The sequence below is a fragment of the Phoenix dactylifera genome, chromosome 13 (genome assembly GCF_051530095.1).
Source record: "Phoenix dactylifera cultivar Ajwa chromosome 13, Ajwa_hap1_PhDact_Kaust_v1.1, whole genome shotgun sequence".
NCBI lineage: Eukaryota > Viridiplantae > Streptophyta > Magnoliopsida > Arecales > Arecaceae > Phoenix > Phoenix dactylifera.
The window spans coordinates 3033984-3050106 of record NC_143202.1 but is presented as its reverse complement, the minus strand read 5'-3'; the positions used below and the strand labels follow the sequence as shown (position 1 = coordinate 3050106).

At 40.9% G+C, this 16123-nt stretch overlaps 1 protein-coding gene across 1 annotated transcript; it reads right to left on the bottom strand.

Annotated features, from left to right (window-relative positions):
* Positions 1 to 7627: 7627 nt before the first annotated feature.
* On the bottom strand, positions 7628 to 14087 carry LOC103722948 (auxin response factor 2A-like). Its single transcript, XM_008813702.6, has 15 exons — positions 13466 to 14087; positions 13255 to 13367; positions 13035 to 13130; positions 12894 to 12947; positions 12607 to 12762; positions 12406 to 12490; positions 11740 to 11830; positions 11494 to 11658; positions 11199 to 11318; positions 11014 to 11089; positions 10765 to 10936; positions 9723 to 10678; positions 8717 to 8907; positions 8431 to 8627; positions 7628 to 7930 (listed from the first exon to the last, which is right to left on the bottom strand). Exons 1-14 carry the CDS (start codon positions 13608 to 13610, stop codon positions 8447 to 8449), a joined length of 2601 nt encoding a protein of 866 aa, XP_008811924.4. The 5' UTR covers positions 13611 to 14087; the 3' UTR covers positions 7628 to 7930; positions 8431 to 8446.
* Positions 14088 to 16123: the final 2036 nt, after the last annotated feature.

The window sequence follows — 16123 nt, the reverse complement described above, 5'->3', positions numbered from 1 at the left end:
CAGAGTTTAAGGGGGAAGAAGGTGAAGATCCTCAGAGATTTCTGGAGGAGACTGAAAAGATGATACGGAGACTGCCCTGTTCTGATGCAAGAGCTATAGAACTTGTAGGGCTTACAATGAAGGAAGATGCCTGGGACTGGTACCAGAGGCACGTGGAGGACAGATTGTACAGTAGGAATCCTCCAACCTGGGAAGAGTTCAGGCAAGCAGTGATGGATGAGTTCTTGTCTCCAGCTGAGAGGCAGAATCAGGCTCTTCAGTTTGAGAGGCTGAAGCAGATGCCCGGAATGAGCGTATCTGAGTACGCTCGTGAGTTCACTAGATTGGGGAAGTATGCTCCTTACATCATCCCCACTGAAGCTGCTAGGATAGAAAGATTCAGGCGGGGTCTGATTTCCCCGCTTTATAATGCAGTACTGGCAGTAGAGGTCCCCACCTTATCTAGGCTGATTGATAAAGCAAAACAGTGGGAGACCAGAAACAAAGAGGAAAGAGCTGAAAGAGAACAGAGGAAAATGAGTATGGGGAAAGGGCAAAGCAGTAGAGATAGATCTGAGGGAGTAGATCTCTCGGAGGGCCCGATGGAACAGTCTGTACGCTCAGCTCCACCTGCCCCACGTAAGAGGAAATGGAGGGAAAGAGGTCAATCACAAGATACTTTTCTACCATCAATACCTCGTCCTCCAGTCACTATGGCCAGAACTGAATCTAGGTTCCAATCATGGCCAGTATGTAGCATATGTGGGAAGCAGCACCCTGGCAGATGCAGAATGGGTCAGGGAGTGTGCTACAGATGTGGACAGCCGGGTCATTTTGTCAGAGAATGCCCGCAGGGTGCCACCCAGCAGTTTGTGCCTTTAACATCCTACCCTTCTGTGCAGATGGACAGGCCTAGTAGTAGGGGGCCTGTAGGCAGAGGCAGAGGTCAGACACCAGCGTCACAGCAGAGTGCCGAACCATCTCAGCCATTAGCTCCAGCAGGCAGAGGGCAAGGAAGGGTGTTTACGGTAAATCCACAAGAGGCACAGGCATCGAATGCAGCTGTGACAGGTATGCTCCTCATTGATAAGATTAAAGCTAGAGTGTTATTTGATTCTGGAGCTACCCATTCAGTCCCCTTATTTTGCTAAAAAGTTAGCTAAGGATAAGATATTAATGCATATTCCCTTAGCTATTAGTACACATGTAGGGGATAGTATAGAAGCGAAGTATGTGTATCCTACCTATGTGGTAGAGATAGAAGGTAAAACACTCCCAATTTATTTGATTTCCAATACCACACCGAGCAGAATATGAAAAGCAAATACACTCACCCCTTTGAGTAATCAGGTAATTTACTTTTTTAAATTCGAGGACGAATTTTATATAAGGAGGGGAGGATGTAATAACCCCAAAATATTTTTTTTTATATATAAAAAAAGGATAGAATAGTCATTTAAAATTGATATGAGGGGTAAAATTGGAAGGAATGAAAAGATAATGGCATAGTTGTAGATGCGTTGAAGTGGTAAGGGTAAAATTAGAAAGGAATCAAAAGTTAATGGCATAACGGTAGATATGTTGAAGTGTTAGGGGCAAAATGGGAATTTAATAATATTAAACAAAGGTGAATAGTGCTTTGATGTGACTTAATTGGAGGGTTTTGAGTTGGTTGGCTGGCGTTGGGATGGAAACTGAGAGAGAGTAACAGAGAGGGAGAGTCAGAGACGCAGAGAGGAAAGAAAGAAGGAAAAAGAGAAGAAGAAGAAGAAGAAAGAAGAAGAGGAAAGGGATTCGAGGAGGAAAGGGATCCCGGTTGTACTTCCAGCTGAAGGAAAAAACGTAGATCTCCTTCCCCTCTACGCAAAGACCTCGATTTCCAAAAAGAAAAAGGTAAATATCCGTCCCTATCTAGTCTTTTGATGACATTAGGCTATACAAAGGGTGGATATAGTCTAGAGGGGTCGGATAAGGGTTGTAGAGGTGGTTAAAAGAGGAAGAATCGGATTTTAACAAATTTTTCCGGCACTACGGAAAAACTGTGTCGAAGTCCCAACTTCGGCGAATTATTTAGGGGGTCAAACGGACTCCAATGATGATGCATGTTATCTCTTTGGAATCCTCTATGAGTGTAGAATATTAGGTAAAAATTTCATCAAATTTGGAGTCCTGAAAGTGGATCAAAACCGGGATGAAGTAACCCACTGTCAGTTCGGGTTACTGTTCATCCGGGTGGAAAATAAGGGATTTCATGCCATAATAGGGTATTAAGCCTAGATTAGGCTAAGGGAGACCTTGTACTCGTGCAAGGGAGTCCCTGATACACATAAATGATGAGTTAATTAATAGAAAAAGAAAAAGAGAAAGAAAAGAAAAGATTTAGGGAACGGGGGAGTTGAATCAATTAAAGTTCCCTATATTATAATTGGCACGTAGATTATGACCTTGATACAAGACTAAATGTATTGTAAATGCATGTCACAGTTGGGCAAGAAGCTAGGGAACAAGAGGAAGAAGTTCCCCACTGCCTGCTGTAGATTTTTGGAGGCGTATCAGGGCTGTGCCAGATTGACAGGTGAGTGGGAGTCATGTACTTTGCACCATGAGCATCCTTAATTCATTTTCATGAATGTCGCCAAGTGTGAATTGATTCCACTTGAGCATATTGATTGATATTGTAGTAGATTTCTCTATAATCTTGATTCTCTATGCTTGATTATTCTATACATGCATTTGAGGGAACATTGAGAGGAATTACGAGGGGTTGATGAGTAATCAAATTGATTCCGAATTGTGAAATGATTTCTTTTGTAAATTGATTTCATTTCCTCTATTTCAAAGATTTGTAGAGCCCATTTCAGTGGTATATTGAGTTGCATTGTACATCCTTGACCCCTCACTCCCAACCCTGATGTTAGTTTATGATTGGGTCGGAGTCGAGTGAGCGGTAGTCTTGATCATACTCCTTTTTAGTAGAGTATTGGGAGGGTGCATTATGGCATTTATGCATGGCTTGGCAGTATCTGCAGGACACCTATAGTCGATGGGGGTTGAACATCGGCCTTTGTGCACATAGTAGCCTTCTGGGTGGGCGGAGCCCAGTCCCTTCCTAGGGGGGGACACGGCCCTAGGCGTAGGATCGGCCGGTCCTACGACTTATATTCTGCTTGCCGCCGGGCATAGTAAGACCCCGCGAGGTGCAGTATGGCTTTCCGCGGATGTAGAATTCCCGCGAGGTGCCGTTTAGTATGTAGATGTGAGATGAATTTCTGTTCTGGATACTGGCCAGCATTTATATGATCAGTGTGGTGTCTTATCCTGCATATGCATGTGACAGTAGGGAGTTGTTGCTGGTTCGCCTGGGGCGTAAAACCCACCTCCCGATAGCTGTCTAGCATTTATGTTATCGGTATGGTGTCTTATCCTGCATATGCATGTGACAGTAGGGAGTTGTTGCTGGTTCGCCTGGGGCGTAAAACCCACCTCCCGACAGCTGTCTAGTGATGATTTACATATTGGTGTGGTGTCATATTCGATATATGCATATGGCAGTAGGGAGTTGTTGCTGGTTCGCCTGGGGCGTAAAACCCACCTCCCGATAGCTGTCTAGTGATGATTTCAGCATATTGACACCTGATTTGTATGTTCCAGCATTATGATCTGTTGAACATATTCATGAGTAGCATATATGTTGACTTGATTATTCCATATATGCTTCAGATGAGTTGATATTGATTGTGGTGATATTGATGATTTACTCCATATTCTCTATGTTGAGTTCATGTTCATGTTGTTATTGATCTTGAGATTTCATCTCGAGCCATGATTATATTCTGTCTCATGTGCATAGTACTCTCTACTCCACTCACTGAGTATTTATATACTCACTCCCCAGTTTGGTGTTTTTGATTGCAGGGCAGGTATTGTATAGAGAGGAGCAGGATTAGTGGTTGCCTGCTAGCTGTGCCGCTCCATAGTATAGTATAGTATAATGTAGATAGAGGTTTATACCCTTTTGGTGTATTATAAACCTTCTATTGTATATAGTGTATAGTTACAGTCATAGATCCTGTTGTGGATATGGGTTTGACCATGGATGGAATGGGAACCAGATTTTTATACAGATGAGTTATATGCCTGAGATAATGTATTAATATATATTGTCCAGGTTCATTATGTGACGGATTATGTGATTGCTACTCTGACAGGTAGTGTGTTGTATGTATTGAGATAATCCTGACAGGTCACTATAGGAAAAGTGATCATTTTGTGCATGTATCATGCCAAATTTTTCAAGATCTATTGATGATTGATAGGTAGTAGGGTTCTACGCGGTGGCTGGTGGCCTTATGCCTACCCGCACCCTAGGACCGTCGCGGCGGCCCGCCGGGAACGGGGCGGGGGTCGTGACATACCTTCTATAGAATTTTATTTTTTCAATGATTATTTCTATTAGTTATATTTATTTTTGAAAATTTAGTCCTATTCAATCTAAGAGATGAATCTAATCCAAATTGTGAAAAACAGATCTCATTACTAAAATAAATAGCGGCTATATACCTTAATTTATGGTGTGTGAAGTATCAATGAAAGATAAGAGAATGTAAACCCTACTTTTGCAATTTTTATCTTTCTCTAAATTTCTTGTAAAAAATTCTAATTAAATAGGTTGAGAAAATTCTTTCTTCTTCATGATTGGATCACGAAACCTTATTAACCACTCAACTATTTTAACAATACTGTGTCTGTTTATTGCTTTATGAATTCTTCACCATACTTGCTAGCATTCGGTATTTTAGTGGAAGCTTCATTTTTATTCTCGTATTTTTTTATTACATTAGGAGTGGGGCCCATCCAGGGTATGCCACCGGTATATTGAGTACATAGGGAGAAGCTTTTGTTTGTTTGCATGTATAACTAAGGCTTGTCAATAAGGTCACCCCTTTACATTGGGCGAGCTCCAGTTTACCATTTTGGTGTGGATGCCGTACTTGCTCAATCCGCCGATGTTCCAACAATTTCTCGAAGTTTTCTGAGATCTAGCATCACTTTATTAATTCAACTATGCTCCATGGCGGAATGAGAGTGCTTGCAAACTGAAAGCAGCTGTGATGATTTAACTTGTGTACTAATGCAATGCTAGTATACAAAGGTTTCTTTTAATGTATTCATGGCTTCTTCATAAATGACAGCAGTTATGATGTCATTTTGGGTGTTTTGGTGGTTTTGATGCCTCGGAACAGTCAAGTTGCATTTGCAAACTAATCCATATATACTAGGGTATAAATCGTGCAGGAACTTTGTTGTGCAGCAAAATAACTTCAAGAAATTATTGCTCTCCATTTTGTTTAGTAGAGAATCATATCTATAGTCCTTAGAAAAGATTTGACTATTCCTGCTCAACTCAACAAATTCTTAATTCTAAACTAGTTGGAATCAGCTAAATAAGTCGTTTTCCTTCATTTCACTTTGTTAAAGATCATTCATGAAAGATGTTGAGATATCAAATCTTCCCTTACTACTTTATTCCATATATTTTTTAATTTATCTCTATCCCTTTTTGTTCCTTCTACGTGTACCAAATCACTTCTTCATGCTTGTATATCTCTCGGACCACATTCTATATGTCCTAACCATCTTTTTCATAATTAACTTCATTTTTTATTCTATCTTTTCTTATATTACCATATATCTAATCAACATTATCATTTTGGTAATACTAATCTTGCGCACATATTATTTTTTAATTGCCCAATATTCTATATTATGTAATATAGCTGGTTGTATGACCATCCTATAAAATTTTCAATCCAATTTGACTATTGCTCTATAACCATATGATATCCTAGTTGCACTTCTACATTTCCTGCAACCTTTTTAATCCTTTGAATAAATTCTTTTTAATTTTCTTATCCTTATAAATAAGTTATCCTAAAAACTGAAAATAATTATTTTAGAAACTTTATGATTTTTAGTCTTCACTCAATCTTTATCACCAACTTTACAAAACCTGCAATCCATGTATTAAATCTTGGTTCTACTTCACATAAAAATCTTTGGTTTTTAATACACTACTCCATAATTCCAACTTAAGAATAACCCAACCTTAGTTTCATCTACTAAAATCATATCATCTCAATTTATGCTCAATAACCCTCTCTTAAATTTCATAATATAACTTATAAATTTAATACCACAATAAATAAAGCAATTGTGGATATCACCTTTATTCTTATAGATTCATACCACAGTAGCATTAGTCTATTCATCAAGCATCTTATTGATCATTAAAACATCATTTAAATACTTCCAAATCTTAATTAGAATTCTATCAGGTTGAATCCTTTTTCTAATTTCAATTTTTTAATAGCCTGCTTCAGTTGACATACTCCAATTCTACGTGCATAGTTAATATTTTTATATCCTAAATCATCTGCACGGCTTAAATTTAATAATTTAATAAAATAACTTCTCGGTCCTTTTTGGTTGTTCTCGTCTTCTTTAATGTCAAGACCCCCCTTTTTTAGGCATGAGGGGTATATACCCCCAAGATGTAGCGCAGTAGGCATAATTACATGCAAGTTGGTAAGGGTGATGGAATCACAGATACATGGGCAATATGGTGAAAACCTAGTAATTAAAAAAGTCCTGAATAAATCCTTCCACCTGCATCTGCTGCCCTTCCAAAAGACCTAATGTTACTCCACTCCCTGAAAGATGATTCTCTCCTCAGAGTCAATGCACTCTACAGTGATCCCAACAAACTCAGCTGATTATTATAACCACATTACTCAGAAAGTTGATCATAATGGCTTTGACCTGAGCTTTAAAGGTTCGCATGCTCCAAATTCCAATCCACCCAAAAGAAAAATGGCCAACTGAACTTGTTCCGATTCGAATTAGGTCACGGTAGCAACCTCTCATAGATGAGAGAGAAAAAGATAATTGTCCAGGTATTTCTATACAACTTTATTTCCATATATATATACAACTTTATTTCCATATATATAGTTTTCTCGAATTAGAAGGAAGGAGAAATTGAAGGCAGTTCCGAAAACAACTTGACCCTGAAATATTTGTTCCTAAATTTTCATTTGTCCGTGGCGCAACCCACCAAACAGGCCATCCAAATCAGACCTGATCCCATCCAATATATGTCAATATAGCCACCATAAACATGACCCAACAGCCAACCTCTTCAAACACTTTCAGAAGCCATCGAGCCCCAGTTCTCGGTTTCTTCTCACCTCAATCCAGACGGGGACCTCTCTCCAATCAAACCTCACCATGTTGAAGCTCATCCATCAGCAGAGTTCTTAGTATCAAGAGATATGGCCACTCTGTTTCTCATTCCAATCTATTCCGATTTTTATTGTGGTTGCAAACCAAGCACGCCCTAAAAGACTTGGCTGATACCTGATCATAATAAGTCCTGATGGCCCATCAAGCATTCTAAACTTTCTAAAATTACAGCATGCGCAGGACTCCAGGATTGAATTTAGAGTTAGATAACATGAGTTATCAATATTACACAGCTATACATGATTTTATCAGTTCGACGTTATGTGCTTGATCAGGTGAGGGTTCAAAATGTGCTTGCCAGATTCACCACAAAAAAAAAAGCTCAAATGACAGCGAACAGCTAAAATGAAACAAAAAAAAAACAGTTTGTGATGCATTAAAATTGATAATATGATAGGCAGACAACAGATATTTACATGATAGATTAAGGAAGACCAAAAAGGCAGACAAATTTTGCGAGCAAAAATCACAATACAACCAAAACTGTAGTAGCTAAAGCAGATGCGTTGCCCCAGCCTTTAGGGCAAGTGCCACCAATAAGGGTAAGATGGGGCTCACCATTCACATCCTATATTCCATTACCTCCCAGCCTGGCCCCACTTCTCAAAAGCTTGTCCCAACTATGATTTCCTCCCTTCTTCAAAAAGACCTGCACAAGACCACAGGCAGACGAGGAATTCCTGTCTGTCATTATGCTCCAAATGAAAATTAAATATAATGCTTCCTATTCAAGGAAAAGAACAATCTGTAACCATGTATTATTTGTCATGATCATCATCCTCTTGAATAGAGGACTATGTATAATGGAACTTTAAAAAAAAAAAAAAAAGGGTACAGCTACCAATGGAATACCATGCTAAAATAGGATTTCCTGCTGGCACCAATTACATCGTAGTTAAGACAGAAACCACTTATGTCTAGCAAGGACCCTGATTCAATTTCGATAAGCAGAGACGATACAAAACCATGGCTCTCTATTTTGGACGATAGTATCGACACAGTTTCCTATTGATGACCCAGTGAAAAAGAGAGCCGTGAAGATAGTTACTTTATATAACTATCAACACAGTTTCCCATTGATAACCTAGTGAAAAGGAGAGCCATAAAGATAGTTACTCTATATATGTTCAGAGAAGCAAAGCCACTCACGGTGCTAATTCCAGAGTTAGCAGCTCTCTGGATGAGCTGAAGATGCAGGCACCTGACCCTTTCTTTCTTTAGCAGCTGTTATTTCCTCGGAAGAAGCTGGACTCTCTTCAACTCTGGAGGTTAGTGTTCCTGGATTCATCCTCTGGACCTCCTCTCGTGTGTAGATGAAAATCTTGCGAACCATGCTGCAGAATTCACTGTTGGCACACCAAAAGGTAAAACAAGTTGCAAGTCAAAGTTACAGCATGTACACAGACAAAGTTAAAAATGTATCCAAAATACTTACTGCCAAGGATCATCTCCAACAAGCATCATATCACCCTCATTATCAGTATACACAACCAGCCAATTTTTGTTGGGAGAAATCAATTCACCCTGAAATTCAAACTTCCGATCTAACTCAGCAAACAATTCATCGTAGCCATTGAACTTTGTAAGGTCCACAGATCTCCCAAGAGCAATTCCCTGCTTATGCACCTGAAACAAAAATACAATTGTCACTATATTTTCTCACCCCAAGGGTTCAGTCCCATTCAGTGAACCTAAAAAACGTGAAATTCAGGATGAATTTAAGATTGAACAGTTATACACAATTTTTCTAACATTCTATGGGATGTCAGGAAGTAGGAGAGGAAAAAAAAAACCACAGTTACAAGAATACCTGCCCCATGATTATCATGAAATAAAATATGGGTTTGGTTTTGCTTCAGTGACCCACTAAACAGGCATGTATCAGATGAAACTGGTCAAAACATATCAAAGGATTTGGCTGCTGAAAAAATAGCGATTTGGTCTCGGCCAAAATTGGAAAGTTGTTTCACTTAAAACAGGGGTTAAACCAAAATATGTTTCACAAAGAATTGCTTAAAATAACCAACAAAAGCAGTTCAATAATGGTTTTGGGATCAGTTCTGACTTGAAAACTAAGAAATCCAATTTATCAAAAATAGAATTCGATTATTTAGAGATATTAAAAACAATGCAAGCAATTAGATTTAATGTCCAAAAAAAAGAAAAAACATGCAAAACATGATTTTGATAAGATACAATTCCCCTCCTGAAATGAAGTTGAAAATCTTATTCCTATAATCCATACCACTCTGGCTATACTTTAAAACTGAGCATTGCTAAATCATTCTTAAATTACAATATCAAATACTTCCAAATTGTAGCCAGATTCAAGTTTAACTAATACTTAATCAAACAGCAACAAAGGAATGCAACAGTGACAGCTAAAAGGAATTACAAAATCAGCAAGCATGCATAGCAAACGAGAGCAGAGAACAAATAACCTTTGTGCAACTTCTTGCTGAACCACTGTGCTTGCTCTGCACGTCTTTAGAAGTCTGTGGGCAAGGCTGAAAACTTTTTTCCAGCTCACTACCTACTGGAGTTTGATCAGCTGACTTTATAACTTTGAATGGCTCAGAATATCTGTTAGCCTCTTTGGCCTGTAGCTGGTTCAATGATGCAGCTGCATGAGTGTGTGGCTCTGGCTCATGGGTTGAAGCATTCATTTGCTGCAATGTTACTGTTTCAGATGCAGTCGGGTTGCTATTAAGATGAAAACCGAAGAGCTTGCAGTTGCCACTGACTTGGGGTTTTACCACATCATTTTCTGCTGCCCCAGAGGGTTGAGGTTTCACCACCCTTGGTTGTGAGGGGTTCTCCATTAATGAAGTTGACAGAAAATGTGCCAAACAATTTGGAGAGTGTTGTTCAATTCCCAGACCTGGTAGTGCAGAATAGCCTACCTGCCCTACATACCTAATATTTCCAGCTTTCTGATAGGATTGCTCACCAGGTTGTGCAGTCATCTTCAAGCTAGGCTCATTCGAAGTATAGGATAAATTTGGAGGCATTAAAGACCAGTGGCCTGGAAGCGCATTGCGACTTCCTTCTGGATCTTGAAAATAACTCCTCAAAAAATGTGCATCACCAGGATTCTGTTCAAATAATGTTGAGTTGAATCCATGTGAATCATGAGTCGGCCAAAATCCTGACAACATATCCATATAATTTCTTTCATGCTGTACCATTTGCATCCACTTTTCTGATCCCAATCTTCTCTGAACAGAAGCATCAGTTTTCTCTTCATCACATGATGAAGACCACATAATAGGCTTCTGTGCAGCGTCTGACTTGCTATTTTCAGCAAAACTGCTTCTCAAGGTCATCACTTCTTGACCTTGCAAGACCCTAGGAGTTCCATGTGAATGGGAAGGGTCTATGTTGATTTTAGACGCAGCTGACCAAAAAATATGTCAAAGTTGAGCTCAGCATGAAAGAGATCAAGATGTCTTAAACTCTGTAAACAACATATGCATAGAGTACCTTCTTTTGTAAGAACAGATGAATCGGGTGAGCATGGCACAACATTTGATCGGGGCCTCTTAGATCTAGGCATTGGAAGGGGATTAATTGGAGGAGGGGTCAAAGCAGGTTCAATTTTCCAAGGAGAAACTCTCTCTGGACGAGAAATTGAAGAGGTCTCATCCCACCGCACCTAAAATGACAAACTGAGACATTGATTACATTGAACAGAATAATTGCAAGACAAGGTATATCTTTGAGTAATGTTACCTTAAGACATCTCCATTTTGATCCAGGCCACCTGTTTGAATCAGCGTCTTCTATGCCAACAATGGTTCCAATGAACCTGACATAATTTCAAAGGCAAAATTAGAGAAAATATACAGTTCCTGTAAATTGGTCTTGGAATCAGTAGAAATCATTTGCCTTAATTCAAGAGGGAAAACTGTTTATACCTCTGCTCTGGGGCCTCTTCACCTTCAAATCTCATTTTGAACCTCATTCCTACAGAATGGTTGTTCTTGAGGGATTCCATATATTGATCATATGAAACAATGAATTCAGAAGGGCTTGTCCTGTTAGAAATAAATTCAACATTAATAAACCATGATCGATAAAAATGCCAGGGACAAGTCATGTGATACCCTGCAAAATACAAGTACATTCCGTCCTTCAAACGTTGACAGATACAACAAGCTTGCCATCTTACATATGACATTATGCATGAACTACAGAGCACTGGCCACAGACCTTGGTTTATAGTAAACTGTGAACATTGTCCCTGTGTTGACAGCATGCCATGCAGTTGCAAGAACGCCCAGGTGCATACTGTGACTGGATATGACTGAAGAGGGAACATTTGTCTGTTGTCTCATCGCACGTCTCACTCCAACACGTAGTTCACCATTCTCACCTCTGCCAGCCACACAACAATTAGGTGTCAAGCATGAAAAATAAGCTAATTAGCATCGACCAAAGAAAATGAAGAGAACAGACCTTAAGAAAATAAAAGCATCCCCAGCGACGAGCCTTTTCGAACTAACAAAGACACTCCAACCACTCTGAAGCAGGTGTCTCCTTGGTTGACCTAGAGTTTCAGGAACCGGAGAAAGGATCACAACATACACATCTAAATGCAACTATGCTAATGGTAGTCAAATATAATCCCTAAATAACAATAACAGACAGATGAAATAGAGAACCATCCCATCATGCAAAACGTCAAAAATAAAGCAAAATCAGTACACCACCTATTTTCGGTACTTAGTATCTGTTAAAAAAAAAAATACTTGGAGAGGATTCATGATTCATTATTGTCATGAAATGTCACTTAAGAAAAAAAAAAGGAAATAGGAGGATTGCCCCAAGAACAAATTTAGCATTAGATCGCTAATCAGCTCAACTCATAATCTCTACAAGAAAGTCCCAAGAAAGAGAGGCGCCACTGGACCGGTGAAGCCCACAAAACAAAACCTTGCATATGACAATTCGACGAAATAGCCAATAATCCAAGCAAAAGGAGCAAAAACCCAAGTCTATGAGAATACCCTAAAAATAACGCATATGAATCCCTAAGCTACCATAGAAAGAGTGCGTGATTGAAGAAATTCTTTTTTTATCGCAGGATATTAAGATAAATAATAAAGCAATAGCATGGATTACCCCGAAAAATGTGACGGAAGCGCCACTCGACCCCATGCAAATCCTTTGCCGCCAGCTCTTGAGTCGGTGGCTGCCGGCACATATCCTGATAATAGAAACAAGAGACTAAATTGAAAACCCCCTCTCTCCAAGATCCAAAACCCTCATCAATAAGTAGCTGAAATCAGTCGTAACAAAATCAAACAAGACTGAAACCCTTACCAGGGGAGGGAGGCACTCATCGGCGTGCCTTCTCAGCACCGAGAACCCACCATGGGTGCTCGTATCCGATGCTGTTAGGGTCTTACAGAAAGAGTGCACACGAGGCCGTGGCGGTGGGGGCGGCAGCGTCTCCTTCTCCACCGCGTTGTCATCTTGCTGATACCATATATATGTATTTAAGGGTTAAAACGCCATAAATACTTAGTTTCTTCGCAAAAAATCAGCAAATTTTGACCATAGATAGATCAAAGGTAAAGAAAGAAGGATCTTGGATTACCAAGCAGTACCTTTTCCGGGAGCAAAGTCACTTGGGCAAACACCTCATCTGTGTCCGGCTCGGCCTATTAAACGAGAGGAACCACACAGAAATTGAGAGAAGAGATTAAACAACCAAATTTTCTCAAAGCCAGATATTTGAAGCGGATTACCTTCAATTGCACGTTGATCACCCGGCAAAGGATCTTGGACGGAAGGTTGTAGATAGGCATCTGCTGGTCCGCTACCTGATTCGTCGAAGCCTCAACCTTGATCACCCAAAGAACCAGCAAAATATCAGATTGGGGGAAAAACCGTAAAATCCTAAATTTCGAGAGGGAAAGTGAGGAATTCGTGCGGAACGGAGCTTCTTGGAGGGGTGAGAAGGCTTACTTGTTCCATATGCCCCTGAGGGAAGTAGAAGACCTTCTCCCCCACGCGAGGAACCGTCACCAGAGGCCCGGCACACGCATGCCAGAGCTCGGTATACAACGCATCCTCCGACTCTGGAACAAAAACAAAGCCAAAAATCAGCCCAAAACCCCAGACGAACAACAACACCCAGTTTCCTCCGGCCACCGCCGGTGATCCATCCGGATCCCACCTTTCCCAGCCGCCGGAGCAGCTGCGAACCCCGGGCCAGTCTCCATCGCCACGCTGGCGCCCTGGTTGGGCCCGCTGCACCCGGACGAGAAGCTCTCCCCTCTTCCATTACTCCCCTTCACGACCGACACCTCCGACGACGCCATCAAAATCCTCCCCCAATCCCCAGATATCTCTTCCTCCACCGATCCAACTTAAACCCCAAATCCAACTCGCAACCACCTTCAAATCCCCCCAAATCCACCGAAACCGAGCCCAAACTCCGAGAAATCGATTCGAAGAATCCTTCACACAAACCCTGGAATTATCTCCGATCGCTTTCAAACGCCCTCCAATCTCCTCGAGTTGCCCCCGCCTTGTCCTCGCTTCTCTCTATCGTGTTTTTTGTTTTGTTTTTTCGGGAGTGGGGGAGATAAAGAGACGAGCTTCCTGCGAGGCAAGAACGAGAGGGGGGAAGTCGTCCAGCTGCCAAAGCGGGCGGGGTGCAGTCGTCGGACTAGGGGTGCGCAGGGCCTTAACCCGGGTCAAAAACCCCCATGCAATCATTTCAACCACGGTCACATTCCCCCACCACGCGGTCCTGGACCAACGGCACGCCGTTACCGTTATCAACGCTCTCAGCTAAAATATTATCGGCCGTCATAATGCTTAATAAGTCGGTGTGACAGTTTTTGGAAACACCTTTTGATACTATTTGCATATATATGCTTTGAAACGGTACGATTCTTTTAGTTATTATTACGTATACACCACGAACTTGTCCCCGGAATTCAACCACTAAAAGCTCGCAATTTAATTGTGAATTGATCATTCAAAGCTCGCCGGCCTAAAAAGCGCACGAAAATTTCTCAGTATTTTACGCTTTCAACACAACTAGCAATAACTCCACCGTAAGTGCTAATTATTTTCTAACAAATACGGTACTTGGGCAAGTCTCGTGATCAAAAGCACGAGCGAGATATTTAGTTTATCTTATCAACTAGCATATGGCTCCAAACTATCCGACGTTAAGCTCCAATTCTTACCTATATATTGCATTCTAAGAGGTTCTCCATGTAAATTCTCTTTCGACTCTCTTATGCTACCTCTCTGCCCCTCTTAAACTTTCTTCTATTCTCTGAGAGTCGTGGACTTAAGCATCCGAGAATCCTCCATTAGATATGCGCCGATGGATAAACTTTTTTATTTTTGCTATTCAGATCTGACCATTATCTAAAATCATTCCTCTGCTATCTAACACTAACTCGTAGATACTCGACATCGGGATCACCACTGATCAAGCGCACTGACCATTGAAATATTGCCACATAGGTGTGCAGCAATCTCATTCAATATCTCTGATTTAGATTGCAAACAAGTTTTCAATGTCCTTTCTCCACTTGGTGCTTAAGTCAAATCGGTTTTGGCGGCAATAATTATCATCCATCACTATGTTCTCATTTTCATTACTTATCCATATAAACTATTTTTAAATTCTCTACTCGTTGCCTAAGTCCAACCGATTTTGGCGACAATAATTACCATCCATAGCTAGTGTTCTCATTTTCATTATTCATCCATATAAACTATTTTTAAATTTATAATAAAATATTATTGGACCATGATGAGGTTTATGAAAATGGATTAGTGATGTAAATGTTATGTAATTTTCTTTTTAATGACCTGGTGACAAGAGGGCATGGTTTACTTATCCTAGTAAGTATCATAAATGGAAGACCCGGAAACCGTTATAACGTCGCAACGTCCGTGAGCCCGTACCCTGCTTCCCGGAGTGGAAACAGTTCACGGCGTCAATCCACATCCGTCTGCGTCCCGCGGAGGGCCTTTGTCGCTCTACAGTCAGGCAGGGCTTTCAAACCCAATTTTTTATGCCGAAAATTTTTAATATTTAATTATTAATGAATTAACCACGCTTTCTTTTTCCTCCAGCGCACGGAGTCACGTCCCTTGACAAGGACACGTGTCGGAACCACAGTGGGTGTCTGCGGTCGTCACCGTCCCATTATCACCCTCCACCCGTCCATCTCGAGGGTTCATGAGATCACATCCCAAACTCAGGAACGGACTCATGTGAAGCCGTAACGCTCCCGTCCGAGGTAACGCCCTTGTTACGCTTCCCCGGCGGGTTTGCCTGTCCCGCATAAACAGCAAACCCAATTTCCTGCCACGTTTCAATTTTTGATTAAATAAGTTGGTCTTTATAACAGGCTCAGGGCTCGCCACGTCATCGCTTAAAACTGTTCCGTGTGCACCAGGACAGCTGATCCAAGTCCGTTTTGGTGCACCCATGAACGGCTTGTGGCACGTGCGAGAACCCATGAGACTTGTCTCCTTCCTGGTCTCCAGGCGTGTGGAGTTGCACGTGCACTAAGTATCAAAAGATGGGGACCACCGGTACATTCAGGAATGGGGGGCCCACGGGAAAAGGCACAGTGGCATCTCCGGCACGTCTGCGGCGATTCGGCCTCTCTCTACTACCGAACGACGTATGGATAAAGCAAACCACTGTAATGGAAACAGTGCTCTTTAATCGTTTGTAAATGATGGCAAAATAAAGCGGTTTTCTTTTGTCGCTGCGAGTGTACTATAATTTTTGTAAGCTTTGAAGTAAATAAGTTACTAAGCATGCATTGCAACACAAAGAAACGCAGTCGGTTAG

Excerpts from the sequence above, each read along its gene's own strand:
- LOC103722948 (XM_008813702.6), bottom strand. The coding sequence starts at position 13,610 with ATGGCGTCGTCGGAGGTGTCGGTCGTGAAGGGGAGTAATGGAAGAGGG. Across the intron at positions 11,831-12,405 it reads CTTCCGTCACATTTTTCGGG|GTCAACCAAGGAGACACCTG; the intron begins GTAATCCATGCT and ends CTGAAACTCTAG. Across the intron at positions 11,659-11,739 it reads GATGCTTTTATTTTCTTAAG|AGGTGAGAATGGTGAACTAC; the intron begins GTCTGTTCTCTT and ends TGTGGCTGGCAG.